The sequence below is a fragment of the Chelmon rostratus genome, chromosome 22 (assembly GCF_017976325.1).
Source record: "Chelmon rostratus isolate fCheRos1 chromosome 22, fCheRos1.pri, whole genome shotgun sequence".
In the NCBI taxonomy this organism is placed as follows: domain Eukaryota; kingdom Metazoa; phylum Chordata; class Actinopteri; order Chaetodontiformes; family Chaetodontidae; genus Chelmon; species Chelmon rostratus.
This window is the reverse complement of record NC_055679.1, coordinates 16721937-16741632: the sequence shown is the minus strand read 5'-3', so window position 1 is coordinate 16741632 and position 19696 is coordinate 16721937. Positions and strand designations below refer to the sequence as shown.

At 40.3% G+C, this 19696-nt stretch overlaps 1 protein-coding gene across 1 annotated transcript in view; it reads left to right on the top strand.

Moving 5' to 3' along the window:
• nrip2 (nuclear receptor interacting protein 2) overlaps positions 1 to 17366 on the top strand; it is a 30432-nt gene extending 13066 nt beyond the window's left edge. The window contains exons 2-6 of the mRNA XM_041963906.1: positions 3890 to 4204; positions 9703 to 9785; positions 10406 to 10512; positions 12450 to 12502; positions 13892 to 17366. Of these exons, the coding sequence (XP_041819840.1) occupies positions 3890 to 4204; positions 9703 to 9785; positions 10406 to 10512; positions 12450 to 12502; positions 13892 to 14008 (675 nt within the window). The 3' untranslated portion in view covers positions 14009 to 17366. The remainder of the gene's footprint in view (positions 1 to 3889; positions 4205 to 9702; positions 9786 to 10405; positions 10513 to 12449; positions 12503 to 13891) is intronic.
• Positions 17367 to 19696: the final 2330 nt, after the last annotated feature.

The window sequence follows — 19696 nt, the reverse complement described above, 5'->3', positions numbered from 1 at the left end:
ATCTGGCATTGCTGACTGCATGTTAATCAGAGAAGAACATCGAATAATGACCAGGAATGTGGAAAAGAAACAGGGAGGAGAACGGCCGGGTCTATCTTTGCTATTGCTGCGTGAGCTCTCTCTTAATAAGGGTCAGCGGCACACAATCACAGCTGCCCCCCCCCACGGACAAAAGAGGGTCAGCAGTTGTAATCAACCATCAACGTCCAAAATGTCATCTAAAAACAAATCACACATCCAAGTCTTTTTCACGGAGCTCTCAAAAATATGTCCAATCAGCCGCCATACTGTCTATGTTCTAAGAAATGAAGGGTCTCCTACAAGACGGCCCACAAAGCCTGCACACCCGATGGGGGTCAGGCGGCTCAGAATGACCCAGAAAAAGCTCTCCAGTCTGTGAGAATCATTGTGACCACTCACAGTGCGAGTAGCATCAATAGCGCCGTTTAAAGGGTTGTTTTCTCCAACGGGAACATTGTGAAGTGGACACATAAAAACAGTTTCTATGAAGGGCAGTGATTGCAGGCTTGCTGATTCAGGAAGGGGAGTCAGAAGAGGAAGAGGAGAGGGAGGCAACAGGTGCATAAAGCTGGACGGAGTAAAACAAAGCATGTGAGGACAACTGGTAGGCAGATGGGGATGTCTCTGTGAGATTGGCACTCAACCAAGATACTTAAACGGAGATTTTAGGGCTCTACAGATGCCACTGTTGGCTGTTCCAACGCTGGTCCAGAGGACGCGTTTCCATGAGGAAGACAAGATGAATCATACTGACTTTGGTAATCTCTTGACTGAGCAGTCAGTCCTCTTTCAACACTTCATACCTCCAAAATAAAGACCAAATTTCCTTTAGCCTCACCCCGACAGTGAACTCATACGTCATGAACACAATGTAAAGTATGCAACATACTTCACTTTTACAAATGGGAAAACAGTTTTATTTAAACTTGCAATAACTTATTAACAAGCTGTACAACACTTACTTATAATCATTCTTTAAGCTATCACGACAAACATGCTAGCAAACATTTGCTTATATACACCTCCAGCAGATATGGAGTTAATTAATCATCATTCATTTTGAATTGTGTTTTTTGTCCTTTTAACTCTGTTTTGGTCTCCACCAGTTTGTTGATCTGACATTTTGGTGCTGGGCAGGAAGCACACAGAAGGTTTTTAGGGGTTTCTCACAGAGAACAGCTGCCTCCTGCTGGAAAATACGCTGATGAGCAGTGAGACTGAACCACAACAGTGAAGATGTGGGCTGTAAAACCCAAACAACAAGCTGCAAGATGCTAAGAAGCTCTGTAGAGCTGAGGGGAAATAATTATCCGTCAGTTCATCTTGAGCAACTCCTTTTACATACAAGTAGTGATGCGATCAGTACAAAAACATGGATTATAGCCACTTTAAAGTATTAGCTCTGGGTTGTCTTATTGATTGTTAATCATTGACTTGTTACAGATCTTATCCCTGTTCAAAGAAGCTTATGATGATGCTTTTTAGGTTCAGTTGACCATATCGTATGGTCCAGATGTAAGAAAAGGTTTTTCAAAATGATTGAATGTGCTTGGAGATGGAAATTGCCCATTTTAAATTGGTCTTTATAGCTATTTCAAGACATGTTCTCATTAAGGGCATTACTCAAGAGCTGATTTTCATCATCTACTCTATAGGATTACCCTGAATAATTTTGTTTTCATATATGGTTTGAGCTAAAATTATTCCATGATACATGTTCCTGGTGATTTTAGTGTTCAGAAAACCCTTTGCTTCGTGTTTTATTAATGCACTAACTGCGCTGGTGTTGGGTGACCTGCTTGTTTCAGAGCTGCTGTCTGACAGTCTATACCCAGACTCTGCAATGGTGAACAGCAATGTGATTACAGAGGAACAGGCAGCTTAAACACAATTTACTTTTGTATGATGTAGAGAGAATAGGCAGTCAGTGGCCACATGTTGTTTTGAAACAGGGGAAATGTGTCATTAATCAAGATCAACGCACTAGTATATTATTTTTAATTGTAACGTACCATACAAAGCGACATGCCTCTGTTGTAATATAGTCTGAAGTCGTGTTTTTGTTCTTTGTCCACTTACTCTAAAGGTGCACAACTGCTTTTGTCTATTAAAAGACTGCAGGTGACACCTGGGGTGTATTAGCAAAAAAAACTTGAAGAGCAAAAGAAAACCATACCAGAAATCCTTTGATGACAGTGAGGACCTGAAAGCCTTGAAATTGTCTTTCATTACAGGATAATATGACCTTCATTTCAGGTGGTTTGGAAAGCAATTTTTTTCACTGAAGCTGAAGTTAGCTATTCAAATGTGTGTGTGTGGGGAGCAGGAGAAGGAGGAGGAGGAGGAGGTTGGGGGTTGTTCTGAAATGCCAGAGCGCTTGTTTAAATCTCTACCCCCCCACAGTCAAAATGGCCTTTACTTTGCTGCAGCGTGATAACATCTGGCTTAAACATTTGTTTGTGTGCGACTCATGTAGAAAGAATCTTTCGTAACGCTTCGGCAATTTCAGCTTGCATCCAAAACTGAGCAGAACCAAATGCTAAAGCCGCAGGCATTAACTTTACATGCAGAATAGGTACTGGTGGTTTATAAAAACCTACCATATAAATAATATTTAAGTTTCCACATTGTTTATTCTCAGGGCCAGTGCTCATTTGATCTATAAGGACTGTAAACCAGCATTCTGCAGCACATGCACAGGCAGTATTTAAGGGTGCAATTGAATGCAAGAGTCATTTAATGTGAGGGTACAAATTTGTAATTTGTAACACAATCTACTTATTATTTCATGTTCACGAAGGATCTTTTTCCCAGCTCAATCAATGCTAAATGCTATTATCTATACAGACCATTTATCAACAGAATTTTTAGTTACAACCCATATTGCACCTCACACAGCAGCTGCATGTTTGCCTCTTTACATGACTTGTTTGAGTAGGAAACAGGCCTGGTCTGATTCAATCACACTTCAGACCCTAATGTTAAAGTAAGATTACATACAAATACATTGAATGGCTACTTTTGTGTAACCAAATCCTTAAAATAGAAACCCAACGGCACAGTCAACCTTGAATATCACCTGATGTCTGTACGGGGATTAGTTAACCTGAACTTGTATTTAACCTCCATAAATAAGCTTTGTCATTGCTGTTGTAGAAGCAAAATAGGATCTGGATTTATTCTGACATGTTCCTGTAACATGATAACCTACACATCTTGTTCTTTATTCAGATTAAACGTATCTTGTGTCACAAGATGTCTCTGACATACCCCGTTGAGATAATTCTACTGTAAATATTTATCTTTTCACCGTGCAAAGAGACGAGCAGGCGTCACCCATCCTGTGACATACACTGAATTTACTCACTATGCAACAGTTGCCACCTCACATGGTTCAAATCTAATCAACCTGGATTTTATGTGACTTTAAGTGTCCCCTGGTCTTCAGTGTTTCAGAGATTGTTCACTCTGTAAAGACTAAAATTCAGGGGCGGCATAAAAAACATAAAACATCTGAAAACATCTCAGTTTTTTTAGACTCCAAGGTGACGTCTTCAAATGTCTTTTGTCTGACCAACAGTCCCATACACACAGATATTCAATTTATTATTAGGTAAAGAAAAGCAGCAAAGCTTCACATCTGAGAACACGTTACCATCAATTGTCTGGTAATGACTGAAATGATGGCACAAGCTTCCTCACTGAATTTCTAGAAACATCAATATCAGCTTTCACAAACCCTTTACTGGACAGACGATATTTTTTGGACATCTGTGCTTTCATCAGAGCTGATCTCATCTTCCATTTCTGGTTGCCGCTGAGAAAACCTGCCACCTGACATCCACTTCTCTTATGTCTCCCCCTCTAGCAACCTCACAGCATCGTCCAGCGCCGCCTGCTGGAGGGAAACATCACGCGGCTGCGAGGGGAGGCCCGGGACCCCAGCGCCAGGGTTCGCTCCCCGCTGGCCGACAACAAGGACGGGCCCGCCGACGCAGAGGAGAGGAGCGAGAGCACGGCTGACGACTCCACGGAGGAGCGGGAGTCTCTGGAGGAGAGCGAGAGGAGCCTGCGGTCGGACGAGGAGGACGACAGCAGCGAAGCCGGAGCCAGACAGACAGCTGAGAAGACCGAGGGCACGGAGGGCACGACCCTCCTCGCAGCTCTGGTTGTTCAATGCAAGGTACCGCACCAACACTCTCCTCGCTCACATTCAATGCTTTGACACTTTCTAATACCGCATAAAAACTGAAAACGAAGGGATACAAAGACAGCACCGTTCTGCTCCTATGACTCATCAGTTGAATTCCACTCTTCAGTTTTTCTCCCTTTACAACACACCAGAACTCAGGACCCAGCAGCTGTCTGGTTGGGTGACGCTGACTAAAAGTCCAACCTGGTTAACATGTGCGCATGGATCCAAAATGGATTAAATGTAGGTTACATGGGTAGTAAATGCACCAGAGTGAGAAATGGAAAAACTGTGTGGGCCTCAGCACAAAAAGAGGGAAAATAATGAGAATAAAGTGAGATTAAGATTTGTGCATTTGTCCGTTGAAACACATGCAGCAACCAACATGTAACCCTCACTTGGGGAATGTTTTTCCAACTTGTACCCCACATTAGCTCTTCAGGACGAGAGTTTGGGCCCACTGGATGTATGCATGTATACATGCAGGCAAAGCTAAAAACTAATGTTCTTTTAATCTTTGGCCACAAACCTCTGCTATTAAGTTAGGCTTGTGGTCATGAGGTGCAATATTTGTCCAACTAGTTCGGTAATAAGATTTTAATATTGCTTTAGGCCAGGCATGACAAACTGATTCCATAAAGGGCCGTGTGGCTGCAGGTTTTCATTCCAACCAAGGAGGAGCACACCAGGCTGGAATCAGTTAATCAACTGATCTCAGTCTTCAGCTGATAACTAAGTGATTCCTTGATGTTGAGTGGTTGGCCTGGTGACATATGTGCTTTAGGCCTTTTATTAAGGCTGAGAATTAAGATAAGGGGTTCTCACAAGAAACAGATTTAAAAAAAGGATGGTCAAAACTTAAGCAGTGGTGGCTGAGATAAACCCTAGTCTGGGTCAAGCACTGGATCCTACATTTCCCATAATGCAGCTCAACTGTGTGCTGCAGGAATCGAAGCGGCTAAATGAGACTACAGGTTGATGCTGAACACAGAATCTTATCTATTCACTAGTCTGCCTTTACAGTCTTGTGTTTACCCAAACCCAAACCCTACTCGAACCCTACCCAAACCATGCCTAACCCAAACCCTGACCCCAACCTCATCCTCAACCTAACCCCGACCTCAACAGTTTATGTCCCCACAACATGAGGAGTACAGCCCCACATAGACAAACACAGAACGCTTTCTAGTAAAAAGAAGTCAAGCCTTAAACCAATCCGACATAATCCTGATGACATCATAATCCTGATGACATCATGAGGGTTATAATCAGAGTCACGGAAGACTTTCTACAACTGTTTTACTGAGTAGTAGCTCGTGACAAGTAAGCAGATCCTCGTGTAAATTCAGTGAGGTGCCACTTAAACAAATATCCCTAAACCCAACTAAACCACGGCTGCATCATCAGCCATGAAGCATTTTAAACAATCTCATTAGACAAAACAAAGCAGAAAAGTGCCGCATTATGCATGCGGTGACTCAGAATTCATGCCTTTTATTAACTGCCTTTCCTGAAACACATCAGGCATTAATGGTTATCTGGTTTCACATGGGGCTGCTCCCTGTGGTCCCCGAACCAACACGCTCTCGACACTCCGGCGATTAATGTATGCAGAAAGGTCACGCAAGATACTCGAGGAGTGATTCAGTCTGTCCTCAAGCTAATTTTTTACATGGAGCCACCAGAGACGGCTGATACTTAATGTTTTAACACAATGTTGGTTAAAACCGTGATTTTCAGTGCTGACAAAAAACAAAAAAACGTCCAACATAGAATAACTGGCATCATATAATACACACAGATTGCATGTTCTTTCCCTCACACATATGAGGTTTAGTCTTAATAATAATAATAATATTAAAACTGATAATAACATTTCTACTTTCTTAGCATGCTCTAGAAATATTAAGACTGCTGTTACCAAGCAAAGAATTTTCTGGTTCTAGCTTCTCATATGTGAGGATTTACAGATTTTTGGACAATAAGGACAAAAAAGACATTTGTAGATCTCAGCTTGGACTTGGGGAAAGTGAGATAAACATTTTTTTTTAACTATTTTTTAACGTGTAGACTAAACTATTAACTGAGCAATTAAAACAATATTAAAAAGAATGCAAATAAATAAATATAAATGCATTCATTTATCTAATTCTGTATTGAATGTAATCAGGGATAAAGTTAGTAGATACACAGATGCCAAAATTAAATACTTCACTAATCTTCAGGGGATAAAGGGCTCATATTTTGGCCTTTTGGATCCTGATAAGAAAGCGTTGCAGCCATGTTTGACGCCAAAAACAGAGACATGTTTTATTAAAGAAAATAAGACATTGATCAAACAGCTGCTATTCCCTGCCGTGTTAAAAGATAGTCGGACAGCTTCTGCCTGTGTGAGTGCATTTAAAATTCGTAGTCCATTTCTGGTAGATTCAGCGTTTTCCCCATTACTCATTATGCTTTGCTCGGTTTTAGCATCAACTTATTAAATGCAAAGTGTTCCTCAGTTACTCATTCGGCAGCTATTTTTAAACTTCAGGGAGAAAGAGGGATTTCTGCACCGCCAGGACTGAGACAAAAGAGCAGGTTTGTGGCCCCGCTGATAAGCCGGTGTGCCAGCGAGGACAAAGGGGGCTCAGCTCGGTCTGAACAGAGTGTGAGGGATCAAAACAAGACTCACGGAAACTGAACGTGTTTATTTCCAAGGTGGGAAATATCCTCGGGTCAAGTGGATAAGGTATTGATTCATGACGGGGATGATGGGGAGAGAAAGATATATAAAAACAGGAACCAGGATGGGAGCTGGACAGTAAAAGCCACAGCAGATGTTATAAATCTCTTAATATATGATAATTTATAGTAAGATTTAAGTAGACTTTAAAAGGGGCCTCATCATCTCAGACCTCCGTCATATTCATTTGTTAAGCACATGCCAATAGGCTGATAGACTCTATAATAACAGGTGTGGTTAACCATTTATCCAGCAATAAAAATCTCACAATGAATAACAATTCAAGAAGTATACGATGAAAACTCAATCAAAAGCATATGAAAGAACAAATCATGTACATTAAAAATAACTGAAATATATCAACAAGAGTCTGCAGCCATGCTAACAGCTCTATGAGGCTGTACAGTGATAATGCTAACATGCTGATGTTAAGCATGTTTACCACAGTTGTAGCTGAGTACAACAGAATGCTAACATTCGCTAATTAACACTAAACACAAAGTGCTTCTGCGCATTCATTTTGCAGGTATTTAGTCATGATCCAAAGTGCTGAACAAACTGAAGTTTTGAGCTGATGATGGCGTGAGATGAAAAGTCAGAGAATCACCATATTTATTTTGATTCATCCTGCAGTGAACATGATTAGATTAGATTTGATGGTCATTGTACGAGTACTGAGACAACAAAATGCAGTTTAGAATCTAACCAGAAGTGCACAAAAAGCAGTGACGTGCAGAGTAATGTGCATATAGAGACATAATCACTAAACAACAGTGAGGAGATGAATACGCCAAGACAAATACAATATGAACAGTGTGAACAGAGTGAAATGAATACACTAAGATTTATAATGAGGGGTTTATATGAATCCCTGAGCCATGCTGCTGGCGTGACAACAATATTCAGGTAGTTCAAAGTCACATGAAAGGAAATATCGAAACATTACACGTGATCTCAGTGAAGACACTGAGTGAAATGCACTGGCAGCACTGGGAATGCCTGCAAATATATCTCCTGTTTTTGGGTATTCTGGGGAGGTATTTCAGAGTCAGCGTGTAGGTGTTGCTTTCATTTTGAGTGTTTAAAATGATTGCATTTTCAAAAATCCACTTTATCGGTATAAGCTTGCTTTCAATATTAGTATTCTTAGCTCATCAAGGTCCAGTATTTTGACAGCTCTGCCTGTGAGGACTTAACCTTGTTCCATAAATATAAATTACCAGGAACATTACTGTTTCCCGAACTGCAGTTTATCTGAGAACAGAATCATAAAAACTTACAATGAAAGACCATACAGCCTTATAGCTGGGATCTATTCACATTTGATGGTGGAAAAACATCTAATTTATACATGGTCTGATACACACTTAGCAGTGTGGGGGTGGTGCCAGCACACTGCTTATCTCACATGCATGCAGAGCTACCATATGTCCTGAAAACATCCTTCATTCCACCATCATTTCATACTTTACTCTATATACTTTATCTTTCCCACAAACATGCAATAAGAGGTTCCTGAATAGAAAAAGGCCATTGCAGACAACACATTACAATCTGCTGCGCTATACTTCCTCCATCCTCTGCTTCCCATGAAACACGTCTTTGTGACACAAAGTGCCCCGAAGGCAACAGAGCAACTGCAAGATGCAGAAGAAGATAAATGTCAGTGGAAATTAGAGCGAGCTGTCTGTTAGCGGTACAACTGTGAAACTGGAGCTTCAATCAAAATCAGAAAACGTGAAAGATTAAAGGAATAGACATTTTGGAAATGTACTTTGTTTTTTTGAGTTAGATGAGATGATACGAGTCTCATATCCATCTGTCTGTTTAATATGACGCTACAACCAGGAGACAGGATGCTAACTTAGACAGTTTGCTGTTTTTACACTTCCTACCTGCCTGCCTTCTTACATTAGCAACATTAGCATTCATTCCAATAATTCAACAAGTCCACTATTCACTGTCTTGTATCTGTTTTTGGTCTCTACCAACTCCTGCCATAAACACCTGCTGCGTTTGCTGCTACATGCTTCACTATGTTCACCAGCTGGTTGCTAACTGAGTTTTAAAGCTTTTAAAATGAATCATGTGACTTGTCACTGATCACTTTCCTCGTCAGCGTGAAGTTATTTGGTTGACTAATGAGTTTAAGGCCCTCAAATGACTCGCTTGGTTAATATTTTATGCTCTAGTGATGCATTTGAGATCATTAAGTCTGAAAATTCAGAGTGCACTTAACAAACTGAAGACTCTGCATCTTGTAGGGAAACAGAGTCAGCAGATCAGTTAATAATCAAAGAAACTCATGTGATAAAGGTACAGAGAGTGTCCTTGCTGATCCATTTATAACTTGATTATTAACTGTTAGGCTGTTCGTTCAAATGCCTGCAGCCATTAGCAGAAGAGCAGTGATTTAAGGCTCCAACACAGAATCAATACAGATCAAGTGAAAAACACGAAATTACATTTGGCTCAAAAAACAAGGGCTGGACTGGACGTACCGCACCAATGGGAGATTTGTTTTGCTTGTGCAAAGTTGATTAACAGTCGACTGGGACTTTATTTTTCATTTTGGCACTTTCATGAGCATGTGGCAGCCGAATAGCCTCATTCAAAAGAAAAGAGATCGGTGTTTTTCAAAGGCTCCCCAGAGTTGTGTCAATGTGCTCTGGTGACTTGTTGTTTCCTCACATGTGGCGTTGCCAGACTTAAGTGGAAAATCACACTGTGACACCAAAATCCCCCTCTGTCTTCCCCACAGTGCTGCGAGACTGAAGTCAAGGCGTCCATCAACACCGGCAGCCAACATAACCACATCTCCACCTCCTGCTGCCAGAGGCTGGGGTAAGAAACTGCCTGCTCTGAACAGCAAACACACTCACGACACATATATTACTGCCACCGTTCAAAACTTACAATTTACAAAGTGCTTCGACAATCAAATCAAACAAAAGAGTGAAAGTAAAACCAAGGAAAAGTCTGTGGACAACAGGATAAGAATAGAAGTTATAGAATTTAACATTACAACAGCTGACTTAAAAATAATCTCTAAGGAGAGATTTAGTAATGACTTCCTAAGATCTTTAGGAAGGTTTTTCCAGATCCTTAAAGGCCTGATATCACCTTCATCTTTAAGAAAGGACATTAAAATGCCAAATAAAGCTCAGCCTGTGTACTGACTTAAAAGCCTAAAGAGGATGTGACATTTTATTCTCATCTTACTTTGAAATCATCTCCACAGGTAACAGGTAAATGGTAAACGCTGAAAAAACTGACGTATTGTTTGTCTTCAAAATATTACTAGAATCTCTGCCGCACAAATTTTGATTGACATTTTAATAAAAAAAGCTGATGAAATTCATCAGAGAGAGACATTTGATGAAGAAATCCTGAGATAGATACTGTATGAAATGACATGTCCCAAAGAGGTTTTTGAGCCTATTGATTTGTGTGTCTATAATTAGACTGGTGCCCACTCAGGACAGCTCACCATGTGGTGTGAGCAGCTCAGTGACGGGTCTGCAGCTGCAGCTGGGCAGACAGACGGTCCAGTGTTCAGCCTTTGTCAAAGGTAAGAACCTGAGCCCACGCTTTAAAAGTGAAACTCCATAAGATCATATGTGTGTTTACGATGCTCAGCATGTATTTGCATGCTAACATTTGCTAATTAGTACTCAACAAAAGTGCCGGCTGAGGCTGATCGGACTGTCATTTTTGCAGGTTTGGTCATAAACCAGAGTACTGGACAAATTGAATGATAGCACGAGATGAAAAGTTAAGCGATCCCCATCTGGTAGTTGTTGAACTGCTGCTAGCGTGGCTAAAAACTTGATATTTTTACCTTTGGTGATTTTTCCAGTCGTCCAAACGCACTAACCATGTGTATAAATGCAGAAAAAATCCTCTAGTAGAAAACTGCAAGTTCACCTGCAGTGCCATTTCTGCAGGGGTTTTGTTAAAAGAGATTTTGAGTAGCATATGTGCTCGTCTGTGGACTTAACATTCAGACGGTACATCGTATCTTGTCCTCTGAAAGCACCCAAGCAGAAATAACCGTTAAGTAAAAAGACAGCCGGGCGATAGGAATGTGTCAAAGCAGTAATAAACAATATTTTCAGGTAAATAAATTCTCTTTTGCAGATATTTTCCACTTTATATTGACAATGAAGCACAATAATATTTTATGAACGCTTCAGCTATAAAAGCTTTTGCACCTGCTGTGCATCTGAGCACCAGGTATGTCTTTTTCCCTGATGCTGAAAAAGATCAAGTGAAGATAATTATCATAGACAGTAATTATCATCATGGCTCAACAGATAAAGCCCCATCTATTAAAGACAGTTTACAGAGAAATCTTCTTCAATTCATCTTGTTTTTTTAGATTCTTATGAGAAGTTTTAGTCATGATAAGTGGTCATTGGTGCCATGTGTTACCATCCAAAGACAAACAACATCAGCTGCAGATAATAAACAAAAGTGGTCATAAATAGGGAGAGGAAAAAGTACATGTGCACCACCTGTGACCCTTTGCATCACTATCCATCTGTGGAAGGGGATATCACAGTGTATTTTTGTCATGAAGAAGGCTGCTTTCCATTTAAGGACACCTGAATTCAGCTGACTAATGAGTCGCTTTTCCAGTTTCCTCTTACTTGGATTTGAGGTTCATGTCATGTCATTTTTCAGCTTTTGTTAGAAACATGACTTTCTGTGCAGGTGAGAGTTTTCTCCAGGAAGGTGAAGCCCTTCATGGATGTTTAGAACAGAGAGCGTTAACTCATTCACGAACAGGCGCTGGAGATTTGCCAGTATAACACGTCAAGTGGTATACTGGTGCTAGTAGGCTGATTTTATGACCTTTGGATGGAGCTAGCTGTTTCCCCGTTTCTAGTCTTTATGCTGAGCTAAGATACCCGGCTGCAGGCTGTAGGCTCATATTTACTGTACATACATGAGGGTGGTTTCGAACCTCCTATTTAAATCTCGGCAAGAAAGTGAATCAGTGTCTTTCCAAATGTTCCATTCAAAGTCAAGTCTTATTTCAAGACTCAAACCATAAAATTCTAGAGACATTATTGTCCTCACATGCTCAAAAAAGCTCTTACTTTAAAGATTTATTCTGATCTTCCCCTTGTTATGAGGACATTTTGTCCTCGCAAAGATAAAAGAAGACCGCACTCACAATTATTAATGCTGCAGTTCCTGTCTGCACCTATTCCTCAGCCCCTCTGCCCCACTGAATGACTCTGATTCAGTCCCTCAGCCTGACTCTTTCACAGACATTAAATTCTCCTCAGGCTCTTAAACTCTCACTTCGCTGCTACAAGAGTCACAAGCAGGCCTACATACAGTATGCTTATCAGCACTCATTAACACAAGAATGAATAATTTAGCTGTGTTGATGATTTAACCTGGATTCAGAGTTGCTTTCATAATGCAGTAATAAGATTCAGTTTCTGTCTCCTCTCTCCCTCTCCCCTTATCTTTTATTTCCACTTTCACTTTCAGAGGATGAGGCGTTTGAGCTGTGCCTGGGTCTTCAGACTCTGTTGGAACTTAAAGTAAGGTCCTCATTTGCTTTGCTAATATTGCTTTGCCTTATCATGTCTTTTGGTGCGTGTTGTTTTAAAGAAATGGCCCCATGGCTCTGGATAAGCAAAGGGAAAGGAGAAGAAAAATAAATGGTTGCAGAAAAACGAACATTTCAGGGGTAAAGATGGAGGCACAAGCACAAATCCTTAAAAAGAGATGTACTGGATGTGGTGTTATCGAGGGGAAAGGCTGGGTACATGTACTTTAGTAGCACATCTATTTGCTACATGCCTGCTGTGCAGGTAAAACCCAGATAAGAATGAAGTGAGGACATCCTGTGAGATGGGATTTTGGATTTGCACATTTGAAAATGCAATTTAAACCCCATGAAGAGACTATTCAGCAATCTGAAAGTAGTGTTCTGTCTCATTTCAGTGTTACATGTGCTGCATCTGGTTAATATCTCCCTAAAAATCTAATTAGAGTGCGACTTGAGGGTATGAAAGGAACATGAGCTCTAGTTTTGTAAATTAGCCCTTTAGGGCTTTGTAAAATGAACATTTCCCTGCAAGCTCACTCAGCTTTGTCTGCAAACTTTTTATAAACAATATAGTAATTAATTAGGATTAATGGTGTAAATCATCATTGGGGTTATTGAAATGTTAAAACACAGGGACTGTTATAAGCAGCTCATCCCTGCTCTCTTCTGAAGGACTCAGAGATACGAAACATAATCTTCATCATGTTCAGCACTTCTTTTATGTGATTTAGTGGCTTCTGATGGTCTGTGTTGTTGTTTTTAGAAATTTTGTTTAACAGAAAATATATTATAAATATAATACATGTGTAACCTATATAACTAGCTAAGGCACATTTGTTGTCCTTTGGAACTTTTGCAGCAGAATATCAGTTATTTTGCTTTCTGGATGATCCAGAAATAACCTTAAATCTCAATTAAACTGAGGGTTTTACACTCAGGAAAGCTAACACAACAACTAAGGATATGGGTGAACAATGCAGAGATTATGTCCTTATACTGTATGGGAGTGCTGATGTTCCACCGGCAAAAGCCTGAGAGGAGGAACAATTTTATCTAGCAAGAGCTGACAGCTTGTTATTAGCAGACAACATGTATAATAAGTGTATGGAACTGTAGGGGAAAAGTGTTTTGACAGTCCAGAACCAAACTATATTCAGTTTACAATGATATAAAACAGAAAAAAGCAGCAAATCCTCACATTTGTAAAGCTGAAAATCACTATTTAGTGAGTGATTTTCCCTTCTCAGATTGTTAAATTTGAGTAATTTAAGACTGGAAGCGGTATATCTAGACATGTATTTAAGTATTTTGGTATTCCTGACTTCCATGTTAGGAACCACTGATGTAGTAGAAATTATGTTTCACTGCGTGCTCACAGTGCTGCCTGGACTTGAGCAGTCAGGTCCTGAAGCTGCAGGCCTGTGGCGAGGAGCTGCCCTTCCTGAACCCTGCAACCGACAGCCAGTGCCAACACGACACCAACGAGAACCTGTGAAACCGACTCGACGGCGGTGACCACTTCCTCGAATCCCGACTGGTTGCACCAACGTGGCACGATGCTGTTTGTGTCTGGACTGTCCAATCACAGTGTCTCTCACTGCCAGAACATGGACGAGCGTTCGCCACTGTCGTTCTTGAGTTTACATCATTGTGTTTGTAGAATTAAGACATTCACCATGATTATCATGATTATATTAAATTAGTCTAGTTCACAGAGTGGATGAAAGCCAGTTACGAGCCAATCCAATCTGTGTGGTTCTAATCATTCTTTATGATTATACTGTATATTCAAACCAATTTCTCTGTTGAGCTGCTTGGGTACACTGATGCTCTCTAAAAGGGAAAACCATTATACTCATTTAAAGTGAACTTTAGTGGAATATTTGGTGATTTGGCTGTACAAAAACTTTACTTTAAGTCATTATTAAGTAAATGAAAAAAGTTTTAATTGTAAACCTAAATCATTTAAGTTTAGATGGTGTTAAAAGAATTGTTTTATTTTTTGGGACATACACCAGTTCATTTTCTTACCATGTTTTATGAGGAGATACCACTCTCTTGTCTTAGCATGGCATAAAGACTGGAAACAGTCCAAAGGTAACAAAGTCTGCCTACAAGCACCTTGAAAGCTCACTTATTAACACATTTCATCTTTGTTTAATACGTACAAACACTGGCATTTTTCCATTCTACGGATTAAACCAGTGGCTCCTAACCTTCCTGGTTCCTGTAGTACCTCTGCACCACTCATCATGTGCTAAATGAGTCCATTTGAATCGACTTTATATTGAATGCTATTTAACACTCATAAAGAGCTAACAACTTTTCACACAACTGGGCTAATGTTCAGGTTGGTTTGGTTGAGTTAGCATTTGTAGTTCAACAACCGTGAGTGCAGATTTCAACCATTTATCCCTGAATTTGAGCTATATTTTCACCTGTGAGCCAGGTTACCCATTACCACTAGCTAACTATGTCAATCTAATACAATGGAGCTATTTACACAATATACCCTATCCTAATCAAGTCGTTCAGCTATCTATTCCAACTATTTATCCATTACTTTTAACTATTTTGCCATTTATACATGAGCTAACTGTCATTCATTTCTTTCAGCTATGACACAATTTATCCATGAAAGTATCTGAACAATTTCCTCATTACTTTTAGCTATTCGAACTGTTAGCCAACTGTTTATCCATCACTTTTAGCTATTTAACATGTTTATCCATTACATTAAGCAAACTATTTCGACTGTCCATTAATTTTAGCTAAGGGGGTTAGGGTTAGCATTTGTAGCCCCTAACCCCTAACCCTAGCTAACTGTTCATTTCTTTTAGCCATCAACCATTTCCATTGTGTTTAGCTATTTCACCATTTATCAATTACTTTTAGCTAACTATCTCAACTATTGACTCATTATTTTTAGCTAACTATTTCAACTGTTGACTGTTTGTAGCTATTTCAACTGTTGACTCATTATTTTTAGCTAACTTTTTCAACTGCTGACTCTAGCTAGCTATTTCAACTGTTGTTATTTTTAGCTAGCTATTTAAACTTTTGACTCATTATTCTTGCATGGTCTTTTTCAACCATTTATTCATTACATTTAGCTATTTCACCATTTACTGTCCATGAATTTAAGTTACCAATTTCAACTGTCAATTAATTTCAGCTAACTGAACTGTTAAAATCTTTTAGCTATCTGTTCAACCATTTCCATCACATTTAGCACTTTCACCATTTATCTCTCACTTTTAGATTACTATTTAAACTGTTTATCCATTACTTTTAGCTATCTATTCAACCACTTTTAGTTAACTGTGATGATTTCTTTGCTCGCTTGCTGACCTGTTTTCACGCACAGTTAAAACACTTCATGTTCAAATGTAGGCCTACAGCTCATCCCAGGCTACCCCTGGCTGGGAATCGCTGGATTAAACAAAAAGACATAACATGTTAATTAGTGCTCTTATAGGTGCTGGTAGGTGGACTGTTTTTTACCTTTGGTCAGAGCCAGGCCAGTTTGGTTTCACTAATATCTGCTAGCTGCAGACAATTTTCGGGGTGGTATCAATCTTCTCTACATACTCTCGAATGTGAATAAGCATATTTCCCAAAATGTCAGACTGTTCCTTTAAGAATCAGCATGACTCACCTAAAAAGTGTCGGTACTCAGGATGCCCTTTCCAGTGGGCTCAAAGGAAATTTTGAGAAGCCTTGAAGTTTTTTTTTTTTGAAGTCTCGTGTAATTAGGTTTGGATCAGGCTACCTCTTTAAGAGACAAGGATGGGTTTTCATCTAGAATTTTAAGAGAGATCTGAGGTAAATATCACAGTTTGTGATTCAGGCTACTTAAATTCAGCTTTTTAAAGCCCCTTTGCTCTTTCTTTCCCCTCTCAGAAGACAGATGTGTTTAAATTTTCCACGAGCACATTTCCAGTCTATCACGACAGCCTAGACTGAACTGCAGTAGTTCCCTATAATTCCCCTCTAATGAAAATAGACTTCAGGCCAGCCAGCAAATCATATTTGAGTCAGACTACAGAAATATCAAAACATTCCATCTGCATGACTTTGTAAAGTTCTGCCTTTGTATAAGTGTGCATGTTTGTGTACTAGTCTGATTGTGTCACGTTGAGAGTCTGACGGGGCTGTACGTGTGTGTTTATGTGTGCATGCGTGTGTGTGTGTGTGTGACGTGTGTGTCAGGAGTCGAAGCAGGGTTTTTCTGCCCTGTTTTGGTTCATGTTTCACATGGGAAAAAGTGGGACAGGTCCTATCCTCCCCAAACTGATCCACCGAGCTCCGGTCAGAAAAAGCTGCCAAAAGCCGACCCCAGCTGCCTTCCCTCTCTGCCTCTTTCAGGAGACCTTCATCACTCGGCTGAGGCCGCTCTCTGTGCCAAGGCCCCTCTCCAAACTCATCTTCCTCTTTACTCAGAGGGCCGGTCTTCTTTGTGTATTTACCACCTTTTTGGCTGATGTTATTCACTTTGACGCCTCATGTTTGCTGATTTGCTTGTCACAAGACGACGAAAAGAACTCCCCACTGCAGTGCCACCTGCCTCTCTCGTCTCTCAGTGTTTTCATCGCGTGGAGAATCAAGAACTGCCTCAGATCATGCTCTGCTTTAATGACACCTGAGCCGTGCCGTGCTTTTGACTGTGCTACAGTACCCATCTAACCTCTTTGCGGAGGTCATCCACGCGTAGTTTGGCAATGTTTGTTTCTCTTTGATGTACTAGTGACCTTCCTACGCTGTATGAGAGGAAATGACGTATGACAGAAATTTATTTTTGGTGTTTCTCTTCTTCTGAACAGTATTTTCTCTGCCTAATAAAATATGTATTCTGGCTAGCTCCGTTTGTATTTATAATTTCGAGATTAAGTGAGGAGTGATGGGACTATTTGGAAAGGCAGAGCAACATTACGTGAGAGGGCAGCCGTTTAAGATCTCTAATCTCCGTCTGTCTGAATCATTCGAATCACCAGACTGGTTGTGGGAGGACTCCACTAGAAGACAGCCGGAGCAGCTGGTTCCTAGTTCTATTGCATAACTTTGATTCCCAGGGTCTGCACTTGCAAAAACATCCCTATATGTGCCCTTCACTGGTACATCCTGCTATATAAAGAAACTTGTCATGACAGAACAGAGAAAGCACATGTTCCCACTGCACCAGCGGGCCTCGACAGTTGACCCCTCTGACCGCTGAAGGTTCCCATCTCTCTGTATTGCCCTTCTTCCATCACACAGATAGAAGGCAATTCAAGTCTCAAGTCATGTTATAAAACCTGTAGGGTGAGTCCAGGTCCAGTCTCAAGCAAGTTGTCAAGATGCAAGATGCGTTTTTCTTTAACAGTACTGAGACCCAAGTCCTTTCCACACACTGGCTGATAACTGAGTAATCAAGCTGGTGCTAAACTGAGTAGACAATTCATCAACTGGCAGAAAATTTGATTAAATTCAATGACGTTGTTATTCACTGTTATTTAATTGTAAGACTCATTTATCAAACAAAAGTGTTAAACACGTGAGTATTTGCTGCTTTACTTCATTTTACATCATTTTAAATTTAGTAATTTGGATTTTTTTTTGTGTTGATCAGACAAAACAAGCAATTTGATGACTTTGGGATGCTGACATCAGCACTTCCCTTTATTTTCTAACATTTTATACTCAGTTACTGATCAAGCAATATTAAAAAATAATCAACAGATGAATTGATAATGAAAATTGATTTTTGCAGCCCTAATTCAAGCTTGGCAATGTAAGGCCAGCTCATTGCTGTCATGTTTATTTTCATTGTTGTGGGAATTTATCAGATTCACATGTGACACCCGCTTTTAAGAGCAGAAACACAAAAACCTGACTCGAGTCTTTTGGTAGTCAGTCAGGTCTACCCCTGTGCTGTGCTGCTACTATATTACAAAGGCTTTGTGACAAGCACACAAAATGAATAAGACCACATAGTGAACCGAGACTTCTACAGTTTTAGAAATGTCACAACATTATTTTTTTTGCTCAGGCACACATCTGTATTTGATTGGTACTTCTGGTATTTCTGCATTGGCGCTCATCTTGTCAGAGCTGTCGGATGATGCTATTTTCTGCCTGCACCAGTGAGCCAGGGCACGCATGGAGAGAACATTACAAGAACACGAAATTAATGTCAAACCTTGTTGAGAAGATCCCCCTCGTTACGCCCCCTCCCTTGTTTTGAGTCACACACCACATCCTGTTGACGCTGCAGCAGGTAACACCTCTGCTAGGAAAGTACCATTCGTCAAGCGCTATAACAGAAAACACACTGTGGTCGTACTTCTCTCTTTGTGCCGGTGTCTTTAGACAAATGCATAGCAAGATGCTTCGTCTCAAAGCCACAGAATGATCACTTGAGACACTGCCGGTCATGAAAAGGAACAAGAAAAAGGGTATGTGTCGACTTTTTGACCTTTTAAGTTGAGCTTAAGGCAACAGCCGCTCGACTCTCAGTGCAGTAGAAGTGTTGCATAAAGCAGTGTGTCTCATCCTGCCATACTTTATGCATGAAGAGGCTATTCTCATTTAGAGGGCAGATCTTGATAAGAGATTGCCGAAGAGGGGGCACACTGATCTGCAGCAGGGAATGACTAATATAAATCTCCATCCAGAGGGGTAAAAGCACACACAGCAACACGGTGATCTCCCCAGGCTTTCAGTTCCCACGAGGAATAAATTCTCTGCCGCTACACAGGCAGCCTTACAGTAAACTAACCAACCATGTAATTGTATTTATTGATAATTATTGGCGAGCAAGGTCAGATGTAGGAGTGGAACGTGGAAATGTCCTCACAATTAAACAACTGAACATTGTATGAGTGGCGAGTCATGACTAAACAGATACTGCAGTGAAGTGTCATCTTTTCCTACTGTAACCCTTTAAAAAATGCTCACAAACACATAGCTTAAAGGCTCAGAAATGTCCAGAAACAGCTGCTCACTGTATTGTTTCGCAAATGCTATTCAAACAGGAGTAATTAGTGCATTTGTTCGGGACTATTTTCAGCAGTTGATTTGTAAGCATTTGGTGCTCCAGTGCCCATTTCCAGCAGCAGAACCGTGTATAGGTACTGCATGTACCTACAGATGATATATATCATGTAGAATATCACCAGACAAATACTTTAATTAACTCAAATAT